At 39.7% G+C, this 12,045-nt stretch overlaps 1 protein-coding gene across 4 annotated transcripts in view; it reads right to left on the bottom strand.

The window, feature by feature from the left end:
* The window catches only part of SIDT1 (SID1 transmembrane family member 1), a 103,470-nt gene that overhangs the window by 35,701 nt on the left and 55,724 nt on the right, over positions 1-12,045 (bottom strand). For all 4 annotated transcript variants that reach the window (XM_029939298.1, XM_029939299.1, XM_029939300.1 and 1 more), the window contains one exon: positions 3,504-3,547. In XM_029939298.1, the coding sequence (XP_029795158.1) occupies positions 3,504-3,547 (44 nt within the window). The remainder of the gene's footprint in view (positions 1-3,503; positions 3,548-12,045) is intronic.

Genomic DNA, 12,045 nt, shown 5'->3' with positions numbered 1-12,045 from the left:
AGCAGCAGGCCCAGCTGCTCAGATGTCTAGGTCCACACTGATTAGGGTGGACACCACGCCAAGTCTAATAGGATCTTCCAGCCCTTTTAGACACTGCTCCTAGCATTTTCTCTGATTAGCAGTCCCCCAGGGCATTTCCTGAATCTCTAAGCTCCACTGAACTTCCTGTAGCCCCCACAGTCACACTAATCCTGGCCCTTGGGAGAGAAGGATAATATTTTTTTTAACTTTTAACTTTTATTTTTATCTTGAGAGAGAGCACGCACAAGCAGGGGAGAGAGGCTGACAGAGAAGGGGGAAGAGAGAAAACCTTAAGCAGGCTCAGGGGCTCAATCCCATGATTCCAGGATCACGACCTGAGCTGAAATCAAGAGTTGGACACTCAACCCCCTGAGCCACCCAGGTGCCCTGAGAAAGACATTTCATATCCTTGCACCTCTGCAAATCTTCCTCCCCTGAATGTCTCACATCAGTTTCAGTACCTCACTTGTGTGCCTTGCTCCAGACTGGTTTCTCAGTGCTCCCCTGGATGTGCTTAGGTTCTTTCCTAGAGTAGAATGCGTCTTCTCTGCTCTTGTCTCCCACATCTAGGTCTCACATATCATGTGCCTTCTCTCCCAATAGCCTATCTGCGTAACGAAGATTCCTTATTTCCTCCCTATTTCAAAGTCCTTTGTGGTGAACACTCCTATTCCCTACTTCTTAACTAAGCTGGGATTTTGTTCAGGTATCCTCATCAGGCAGTCTGTGTTTAAGTCAGTGATTCCCAATTGGAGGTAGAGTTGGGGGGGATCATTTTGCCCCCAAGAGGACGTTTGGGAATGTCTAGGGACATTTTTCATTGTCACAGGGAGGAAGGGTACTACTGTTTCTAGTAAGTTTAGGTGAAGAATGCAGTTAGACATCCTACAATGTACAGGGCAGCCCCCACTAACAAAATAATGATCTGGTCTGTAATGTCAGTAACACTGAGTTTGAGAAACACCAGTCTTAGAGGAAGATGATCTCATCCTAGTTCTGTAAGGAGGCTTGATTGATCTGTAGGTAAATCTGTTCCTTTGCAGCAACTGGTTTAACAATAAGCAATTGGTCTTCTCCATGCCAGTGAAACATGAGCAGCTACTGGGTGCTTCTGAAAGAGTCCTTCCCTTTGGACATTGCCAGGTGAGGGTGTCAACATGATTCATCTCACCACTGGTACTGGAAGGAAAGGAGAGTCAAGGGAATGGCAGGGAAAAGGACCAGGGCCACCAGATTCAGTCAGTCCTGAAGTGCACCCTTCTGTTCAACTTGCAGGAAGAGGAGCATCTATATTGTTTAAGCATGGTTTGAGATATAATTTGTTGTTATTCACAGCTACGTGATGCATCTTTACTCTTACCCTCTTTCCTCCCTCTCTCCCTCCTTTCTGTCTTTTTTTCCTTTCCTTTTTTCTTTTCTTTACTTCCCTTCCCTCTCCTTTTCCTCTTTCTCCCTTCCTCCCTCGCTCTCTCCCTTCCTCCATTCCCCCTCCCTTTCTTCCTTCCTCCCCCTTTTCTTCCTTCCTCCTTTCCTTCTTTCTTTCTTTCCTTCTTTCTTTCTTTCTTTCTTTCTTTCTTTCTTTCTTTCTTTCTTTCTTTCCTTTCTTTCTTTTCTTTCTTCCTTTCTTTCTTTCTTTCTTTCTTTCTTTCTTTCTTTCTTTCTTTCTTTCTTTCTTTCTTTCTTTCTTCCTTTCTTTCTTGTCACTCATTCACTTCTGTTTGCCATCTGAAGGGTCCTTGTAGCCCATTAGCTAACTTTCAGAGCTTTCTTGATCTTGGATAATGATCTGAGCTGAAGTCTTAGCTCTGCCTACCTACACTTCACTGTTCAAGAAACTCTTTTGAACATAGAAATTCTTTTAATTATCAACACAATAATAAAATGACTTCATCGATACAATAAACATAACAGACTATCCTTTCACAGAGCACCAATGGGATTGGACTAATTAGGTTTTCTAAGTTCAACTGGGACCTAAAATAAGGGCAAAACTTGGAGAGCACTAGAAGAAAAAGGATGAGATCCAGAGAGAAGACAAATTCATTTAAACATTTTATGAATAAAAGAGAAAGTAGTACTTAGTATTTTAAAGACCCTAGAGTAGGGATCCTTTGATAGTCTTTCATATTGCTAGTCAAATATCATCAAAACCAAGTGCTTGGGTGGCTGGAAAGATAAACGTGCTGACATTGAGGAAGATGAAAGTCAAAGGAAAGAAGAAGCCGAGTGAGAAATGTTCCTGATGGGGGGTGGTGTTAGGGGATCAATTTGTGTCTTTCTAAGATTCTGTGGGCTCAGTTAAGTACAGAAAACACAAAACTAAACATCTGCTGCATGTGACTTAAAAATCAAGTCCAATTTCATCGTTCTTTTTCTAAATCTTCACTCTGTGCCAAATAACTTATGAACACTGAGTAACTCAAGCTGACTTAGACTTTTAAAAAATGACGATATTTACAGAAGGTGTAAACCTCTGGGGATATAAGGCACAGCTTGGTCACTATATTGTATATTTGGGAGTTCCTAAGAGAGTAGATTGTTCTTAATGTTTATTTTTGAGAGACACACAGAGAGACAGACAGAGCATGAGTAGGGAGGGGCAGAGAGAGAGAGGGAGACACAGAATCAGAAGTAGGCTCCAGGCTCTGAGCTGTCAGCACAGAGTCCGATGTGCGGCTTGAACCCAAAAACCACAAGATCATGACCTGAGCCCAAGTCAGGCGCTTAACCTACTGAGCCGCCCACATGCTGCCCCAACCAAGAGAGTAAATCTTAAAAGTTCTCATCACAAGAAAAAATGTATAGCTATGTGTGGTGATAGATGTTAACTAGACTTAATTGTGGTAATCATTTTGCAATATATAAATACTGCATCACTGTGTTGTATAGTCAAAACTTATACAATGTTACATGGCAATTATTTCTTGATTAAAAAAATAAGGACATTTAATTAAAAAATTTTTTTTTATAGAAAGATCAGTTAATTGAGTTTCTTGGTCCAAATTATCAGAGTGGAGGAAAGGGCATATCACAATGGTCAAATAATCAATTATTCTGGATTTCCCAAAGTTACTACACTTGTTAGTCTCAAATATTTCAGCTTTTTAGCGCCTCTATTTCAATTGGGAAAAGTGACCTCTGTATTAGAGTTGAGACAATAAATTATTATTGTTCACAAGTTGGTTTTGGGATGAAATAGGTGTGAACAATTTATATGCTATAAAAGATTAAACTTTTCAAGAAGATGCATGGCTGATAAGTGAGCTATGGAAGGTTCTTAGTATGAGCCCCATATCTCACTACTTGTCAACTCTGAAAACTGGTTCTCACTAGCTCTGCTTTCTCTAGAAAGCCTGCCTATTAGATTAATTTGTGGGATAGGAACCAAGGAGGGTTTGGAAATTATGAAAGGCAGAGAGACGAAAGAAGTACCAAACGGAATGTTGCCACACACTCTTATCATCGGAATGGACTTTTCTTACCGTCACTGGAACCAAAGCTTCCATCAATGGATTTCCTTTGAAATCTGTAAACAAGCACATACACACGCTCCTAAGACCGTGAAAACTCCTTACATTTTACACTTGTTCCCTCTAGACTTTGTTGCAGATTTGTCTGCTAGGATCTCTTAAAAACGAGCCTTCTGTGGAGAAATTGGAACTCGTATCAGAGTTCTGGCAGGACTGTGACATGGCACAGCCACTTTGAAAAACTCGAAACGTAAACATAGACTTACCATCTGATCCAGAAATTCCACTCCTAGGCATGTACATACATACATAAATTCATTCATTTATTTATTTTCGGATAACTCACACATCATAAAATTCATCCGCTAATGTGCACATTTCAGTGCATTTTAATATGTTCACAAAACTGTGCAACCAGAACATTTTCATCACCCCCCTGCACAGAGATTTAAAACCCATTAGCAGGCACTCTTCTTCCCCACGCCTACACTTTCCAACAACCACGAAACTACTTTCTGTGTCTGTAAATTTGCCTATTCAGGGAATTTCATATAAATGGACTCATACTATATGTGTTCTTTTGTGACTGGCTTCTGGTTCATCTATGTGGTAGCATGAATCCATACTTTGATCTTTTATGAATAAATAATATTCCTTTGTTTTATTTATTATGTACTAAAAATTTTTTAAAGTCTATTTGAGAGAGCGAGAGAGAGAGAGAGAGAGAGAGAGAGAGAGAGAGAGACAGAGAATGTGAGCAGGGGTGGGGCAGAGAGAGAGGGAGACACAGAATCTGAAACAGGCTCCAGGCTCTGAGCTGTCAGCCTGGAGCCCAACGTGGGGCCGGAGCCCACAAACCATGAGATCCTGACCTGAGTCAAAGTTGGTTGCTTAACTGAGTGAGCCACCCACGCACCCCTAAATAATATTCCTTTGTATGAATACACCATTTAAGTTTATTTGTTTACATTTGGTAGACATTTGATTATTTCTACTTTTTGGCTATCATAAATGCTATGAACATTTATGTACAAGTTTTTCTGGGTATATATGTATTAAATTCTCTTGGGTATGCACCTAGGTACAGAAGTGCTAAGTATGAGGTAACTCTGTGTGTGTGTGTGTGTGTGTGTGTGTGTGTGTGTGTGTGTGCTTTCCAAACTTTTCCACAGCAGCTTTATAGCAGGAACTATTTTATGTTCCTACTAGCAATGTATGGGGTTTCAATTTCTCCACATCATTGCCAACTCTTGTTGTTTTCCATTAAAAAAATATTATAGCTAGCCTAGTGGATAAGAAGTGATATCTCATTGTTTTCTTGATTTCTATTTCCCTGATAGCTAATGATATTGAACATCTTTTCAGATGGTAATTGGCCACTTGTATTTTTTTTTAATGTTTATTTATTTTTGAGAGAGAGAGACAGAGACAGAGTGTGAGCAGGGGAGGGGCAGAGAGAGACACACACACAGAATCCAAAGCATGCCCCAGGCTCTGGAGCTGACAGCACAGAGCCCTATGTAGAGCATGGACCCACCAGCAGTGAGATCATGACCTGACCCCAAGTCGAATGCTCAATCGATTAAGCCACCCAGGCACCCTAGGGCCTTTGCTCTTGTTCTCTGCCTGGGCTATCCTCTCCCCAGATCCTCACATGGTTAGCTCCTTCTTACTATTAAAGTCTTGATTCAGGGCACCTGGGTGGCTCAGTCAGTTGACTATCCACTTCGGCTCAGGTCATGATCTCACAGTTGGTGGGTTCGAGCCCTTGTGTCGGGCTCTGTGCTGACAGCTGGCTCAGAGCCTGGAGCCTGTCTTTGGATTCTGTGTCTCCCTCTCTCTCTCTGACCCTCCCCTGCTCATGCTGTCTCTCTCTTTCTCTCAAAAATAAATAAAACATTACATAAAAAAATTTTAAAGTCTTGCTTCTGAGATATCTTCCTTGCTGAACAAATCAAATCTAAAGTAAATTCCTCAATCCAACCATTCCCTCCCAGGCTACAGTATTTTATTCCCTCCTGCCACTAGCTGAAATTATTTGCTTTATTGATTGCTTGCTCACTTATATGTTTCCCCTCTGTACAATGTAAACTCTATTATAGCAGGGATCTGGACTATCTTGTTCACCACTGTACCTCTGAATGCTAGGACAGAGCCTGGCACATAGAAAATGATAACTAAATATTTGTTGACCGAGCAAGGCAGATCATTAAGAAGAGCAGCTACAATTTGGCTTGACTATTCTAGCTGGCAAATGAAGCTCTGGTGAAGTCCCTTTTTGTAAAAATTAAGTTTTTAATTTAATTCCAGTACAGTTAGCATACAGTGTCATATTAGTTTCAGGTGTACAATATAGTGATTCAACAGTTCTGTACATTGGTCAGTGCTCATCCCAATAAGTGTACTCTTAATTCCCTTCAGCTTTTTGACCCATCTCCTTAACTGCCTCCCCTCTGGTAACCATCATTTTGTTTTCTAAAGTTAAGAGTCTGTTTCTTGGTTTGTCTCTCTTTCTTCCTCACACCCTGCCTTTTGCTTGTTTGTTTTGTTTCTTAAATTCCACGTCTTTCTCTGACTGACATATTTCACTTAGCATTATACTCTCTAGCTCCATCCATGTTGTTGCAAGTGGCAAAATTTCGTTTCTTTTTATGGCTGAATAATATTCCAGTGTGTATACACACATCTTCTTTATCCATTCCTTAGTGGATGGACACTGGGGCTGCTTCCATGATTTGGCTATTGTAAATAGTGCTGCAATAAACATAGGGGTATATGTGTCCCCTTCTTTAGTTTTCATTTAAGTTCTGGTTAGTTAACACACAGTGTAATCTTAGTTTCAGGCATACAGTACAGCGATTCAACACTTCCATTCATCACCCTGTGCTCATCACGACAAGTGCACTCCTAATTCCCATCACCTACTTAACCCCCCACCCCCCCACCTCCCTTCTGGTAACCATCAGTTTGTTCTCTATAGTTAAGAGTCTGTTTATTGCTTTGTCTCTCTCTCTCTTTTCCCCCTTTGCTTATTTGTTTTGTTTCTTAAATTCCACGCATGAGTGAAATCATATGGTATTTGACTTCAGGAGTAGAACCCAGTGATTCATCTCTTACATACGATACCCAGTGCTCATCCAAAAAGTGCCCTCCATAATGGCAGTCACACATTTAACCCAGCCAACCACCCCCATCAACTCTCAGTTTGTGTGCTGTATTTGAGAGTCTTTTATGGTTTGCTCCCTCTCTGTTTTTATCTTATTTTTCCTTCCCTTCCCCTATGTTCATCTGTTAAGTTTCTCAAATTCCACATATGAGTGAAATCATATGATATTGGTCTTTCTCTGACTTATTTCGCTTAGCATAATACCCTCTAGTTCCATCCATGTTGTTGCAAATGGCAAGATCTCATTCTTTTTCATTGCTGAATAGTATTCCATTGGGTGTATGTATGTATGTATGTATGCACGCACACACACACACACACACATATATACATATATATATATATACCACATCTTCTTAAACCATTCATTCATTGATTGATGGACATTTGGGCTCTTTCCATAATTTGACTATTTTTAATAGTGCTGCTATAAAATATTGGGGTGCATGTATCCCTTTGAATCAACTTTTTTTTAATCCTTTGGATAAATTCCTAGTAGTGTAATTGCTGGGTCATAGGGTAGTTCTATTTGTTATTTTTTGAGGAACTTTGCACCATTTTCCAGAGCAGCTGCACCAGTTTGCATTCCCACCAGTTTGCAGTGTAAGAGGGTTGCCCTTTCTCCACATCCTCGAAATATATACTGTTTCCTGAGTTATTAATTTTAGTCATTCTGACTGGTGTGAGGTGGTATCTCATTGTGGTTTTGATTTGTATTTCCCTGATGATGAGTGATGTTGAACATCTTTTCATGTGTCTGTTAGCCATCCGGATGTCTTTGGAAAGTGTCCATTCATATCTTCTGCCTATTTATTCACTGGATTATTTGTTTTTCAGGTGTGGAGTTTAGTGAGTTCCTTATAGATTTTGGATACTAATCCTTTATCTGATATGTCATTTGCAAACATCTTCTCCCATTCCTTCTGTTGCCTTTCAGTTTTGTTGATTGTTTCCTTTGTAGTTCGGAAGTTTTTTTTTATCTTGATGAGGTCCCAATAGTTCAGTTTTGCTTTTAATTCCATTGCCTCTAAGATACATCTAGTAAGAAGTTGCAATAGCTGAGGTCAAAGAGGTTGCTGCCTGTTTTCTCCTGTAGGATTTTAATGGTTTCCTGTCTCACATTTAGGCATTTCATCCATTTTGAGTTTATTTTTGTGTACGGTGTAAGAAAGTGGTCGAGCTTCATTCTTCTGCATGTTGCTGTCCAGTTCTCCCAGCACCATTTGCATAAAAGACTGTCTTTTTCCATTGGATACTCTTTCCTGCTTTGTCAAAGATTAGTTGGCCATATATTTGTGGATCCATTTCTGGATTCTTTATTCTATTCCATTGGTCTATTTGTCTGTTTTTGTGTCAATACCACACAGTGTTGATTATTACAGCTTTGCAGTACAGGCTAAAATCTGGGATTGTGATGCCTCCAGCTTTGGTTTTCCTTTTCAACATTACTTTGGCTCTTCAGGGTATTTTGTGGTTCCATATAAATTTTAGGGTTGTTTATTCTAGCTCTGTGAAGAATGCCGGTGCTATTTTAATAGGGATTGCATTGAATGTGTAGATTGCTTTGGGTAGTATTGACATTTTAACAATATTTGTTCTTCCAATCCATGAGCATGGAATGTTTTTCCATTTCTTTGTGTAGTCTTCAAATTCTTTTATAAGCTTCTATAGTTTTAAGCATCAAGGTCTTTTACCTCTTTGACTAGATTTATTCCTAGGCATTTTATGGTTTTTGGTGCAATTGCAAATGGGATTAGGTCCTTGATATCTCTTCCTGTTGCTTCAATATTGGTGTATAGAAACGCAACTGATTTCTGTACATTGCTTTTATATCCTGCAACTTTGCTAAACTCGTGTATCAGCTCTAGAAGTTTTTTGGTGGAGTCTTTTGGGGTTCTATGTACAGCATCATGTCATCTGCAAAGAGTGAAAGTTTGACTTCTTCTTTGCCAATTTGGATTCTTTTTATTTAGTTTTGTTGTCTGATTGCTGAGGCTAGGACTTCCAACATTATGTTGAACAACAGTGGTGACAGTGGACATCCTCATTGTGTTCTTGATCTCAGAGGGAGAGCTTGCAGAATGATATTAGCTGTGTTTCATTCATATATGGCTGTTATGATGTTAAGGTATGTTCCTTATATCCTGACTTCCTTGAGGGTTTTTATTAAGAAAGGATCTATTGACAGAATCATGTTGTTCTCATCCTTTCTTCTATTGATGTGGTTTATTGCTGTGATTGATTTGCAAATATTGAACTAGCCCTGTAGCCCAGGAATGAATCCTACTTGATCATGGTGAGTAATTTTTTTTAATATACTGTTGAATTCGATTTGCTAATATCTTGTTGAGAATTTTTGCAGCCAGTTTCATCAGGGATATTGTCCTATAATTCTCTTATTTTAGCTTAATACTCTTTAATTAGTGCTTTTGTCCCTTTTGGGTAAATACCTAGTAGTGCAATGGCTGGGTTGTAGAGTAGTTCTATTTTTAACTTTTTGGGGAACTTCTCTTGTTTTTCACAGTGGCTGGACTAGATGGCATGCCCACCAACAGTGCTTGAGGGTCCCTTTTTCTCCACACCCTCACCAACACCTATTGAAATCCCATTTTAAAACAATCCTAGTGATATTAAGTGGCCAGCAATTATATCTCATAAAAGGTGATATGTTTGGGGGCAGCTAGGTGGCTCGGTTGAGTTCCGACTCTGGCTCAGGTTATGATCTCGTGGTTTGTGAGTTCAAACTCCACATCGGGCTCACTTCTGTCAGGGAAGAGCCCGCTTCAGATCCTCTGTCTTCCTCTCTCTCTGCCCCTCCCCCACATGCGCTCTCTCAAAAATAAATAAAACACTGAAAGAAAAGATGATGTATTTGTACTAACAGGCTTTACCCACATTTGCTCTAGGTTTTAGAGCTGATAAGATTCTTCAGTAGAGGGGTTAAATGATTTAGAAAGCTAGGCTGAGCAGGCTGTATCCAGTGAGCAAAGGAGAAAGTAATAAATGAGAACTATGCTAGATTGATTGCAAAATGGCTGCACCTCATCTTGTATTCAGCCCCTTAAATCAAAAGGTGGAGTCTGTGTCTTCACCTCTTGAATCTTGTCGGGCCTCACACTTGTTTGCACTAATAGAAAGGAGAAGGGATATCATGCCACTTCTGAACCTACACCTTAAAGAGGCCTTAAAGTCTTCTACTATCTCTCTTGGAGATACAACAAACAAGAGCTAGCCTTCTGGAGTTTGAGAGACCATGTGCAGCTGAGGCTGGTCTAGAAGAGCCAGCATCTACCGGATGCCAGGTGATTGCACTCTACAGCCATACACAGCAGAGATCTCTGAGCCCGGTCTGCATTAGCAATGTTGTCCTGCTAACCTAGAGATTTGTAAGTAAACAGAACTATTTATTGCTGTATGCCATTGGAGCTTTTATGGTTGATTTTTATGCAGCATTATTGCGGCCAAAGATAACTAATGCAAGAATCAAGGGAGGGATGAGTATGCAGGGTTTGAACTCAATGTCTGGTAGGGTTGTTGAGAGAAATGAGTAAGAGAACGTGTGTCCGGTGTTTGGCCCAGGGCCTGCACATTTATTGTAGTGACAATGGGAGGAGATGGTGTTTAGGTTCAAGCCAGTATAGTACTTTGGATTCTTAGCTTCCTGAGAGCAGGGGCCATGTCTCTTATCCATATTTTCATCCTAAGTTCATAGCATGTACAAATCGCATATGTATTAATAGCAAATAAAGTACAGAGAACTTATCGAGCAAATGGCGTTATGCTCCAGGACTAGTTTCATTTGGTTTTGTAGAAAACTTTGTTATTTCTGCTTAGTTCAATGAGAAAGAGTTCTGTTAGCATTTTCCCTCAGTCTATTATTTGATTTAGAATGCCAAACAGCTCTTACGTCTCCAGATTTCAATTTTCACTTTCTCTATATCTGGAAAAAAAATCCATGTTTGTGTGGTTGACTATAGCAAGAGAATCTGGCATCCAGAGGTTTCCACAGAGCCTTACTCCACAGCTTTCAAACCTGTGCTTCCTGCTGTAGCTGCATGCTCACGTCAGCAAGATTGAGACCCAGCTCTATATATTTTTGTCTGTATGTTGATTATGCATGCTAGCCAGCTCACTAAAGAGGTGAAATCCTATTTTCTAAAATCTAAAACATCAGGAGTAGAGACAGTCTTCCTAAGAGAGGCAGAAGAGATGAACTTTCCTTTCCCATGATCTTGGAGTTCATCTGAGTCAAAATTGACAGCTTTTTGGATCCTTTTCCATTCGAATCCATGCAGGGGTACCAGGCTTTTGGTCTGGCCTCCTTGATCAGGACTGCCCTCCCTCGCATGCCCTTACCACTCCAGGCCTGTGTTGACCTGCTTCAGAGGTAAGGCTCTGCAGCAATGTTGCCTGGAAATCCAGGAAAATCCCAGCTCCCTCATTGACTGGCTGTGAATTTTTGGTCAAACTGCTTCACCTCTATGTGCCTCAATTTCCTTACCTGCCAAATGGTGATAATACTCGTACTTGTGTAGGCCATTAATTGAGATAATCTGCTCAGAGGGCTCAGCACAGTGCCTATTAAATGTCAGTGATTATGATCTAATAAATTAAGTGGGCTCATCATCTGTTAATGTATATACTTTCAAAATCTATTTGCCTATGAACTGGGGTTTTTGTTTTTAACTTCTTATTAGAAAATAACTTCCAATTTACAGAAAGTTGTAAGAATAAGAATAAAATATAAAACACTTATATACCCTTTATCTAGATTCACTTGGTAACATTACCCCATTTGCTTTATCATTCTGTCTGTGTATAATATATGTATGTATATATGTATGTTATATATATATATATGTTAAATGTATAATTTTTGGGGACCATTTGAAAGTAAGTTGCATATGTCATGAACTTTTATTCTTAAGTTTTTCCATTTTAAAAAGTAAGCTCTATGTCCAATATGGGTCTCGACTCACAACCCCCAGATCAAGAGTCACATGCTCTACTGACTGAGCAAGCCAGACATCCTAAATATTTCCAAAAAATAAAGATATTCTCACACCTAGCCACAGTATAGTTGTCAAATTCAGCAAATCTGACACCGATAAGATGCTCTCCTCTAATCTGTCTGTATTACAATTTTGTCAATAGACCCAATAATGTCCTTTGTAATATATTCTCCTACTAAAAATCCATTCTGAAACCAGGTGCTTTCATTAGTTGCCCATATGTCTTTAGTCTCCTTCAATCTGGATCATTTCCAAAGCCTTCCTTTGTCCTTGAAGACACATTTTAATAGGATGCTTGTCATTTAGGTCAGTTCAAGTTTTCCTCATGATTGTATCCAAAATATGCATTTCTGGCTGGAATACTGCATGAGTGGTG

Source organism: Suricata suricatta, chromosome 5, assembly GCF_006229205.1.
Source record: "Suricata suricatta isolate VVHF042 chromosome 5, meerkat_22Aug2017_6uvM2_HiC, whole genome shotgun sequence".
In the NCBI taxonomy this organism is placed as follows: domain Eukaryota; kingdom Metazoa; phylum Chordata; class Mammalia; order Carnivora; family Herpestidae; genus Suricata; species Suricata suricatta.
Note: the sequence above shows the minus strand (reverse complement) of the source record. Positions and strands in the feature narration are given on the sequence as shown.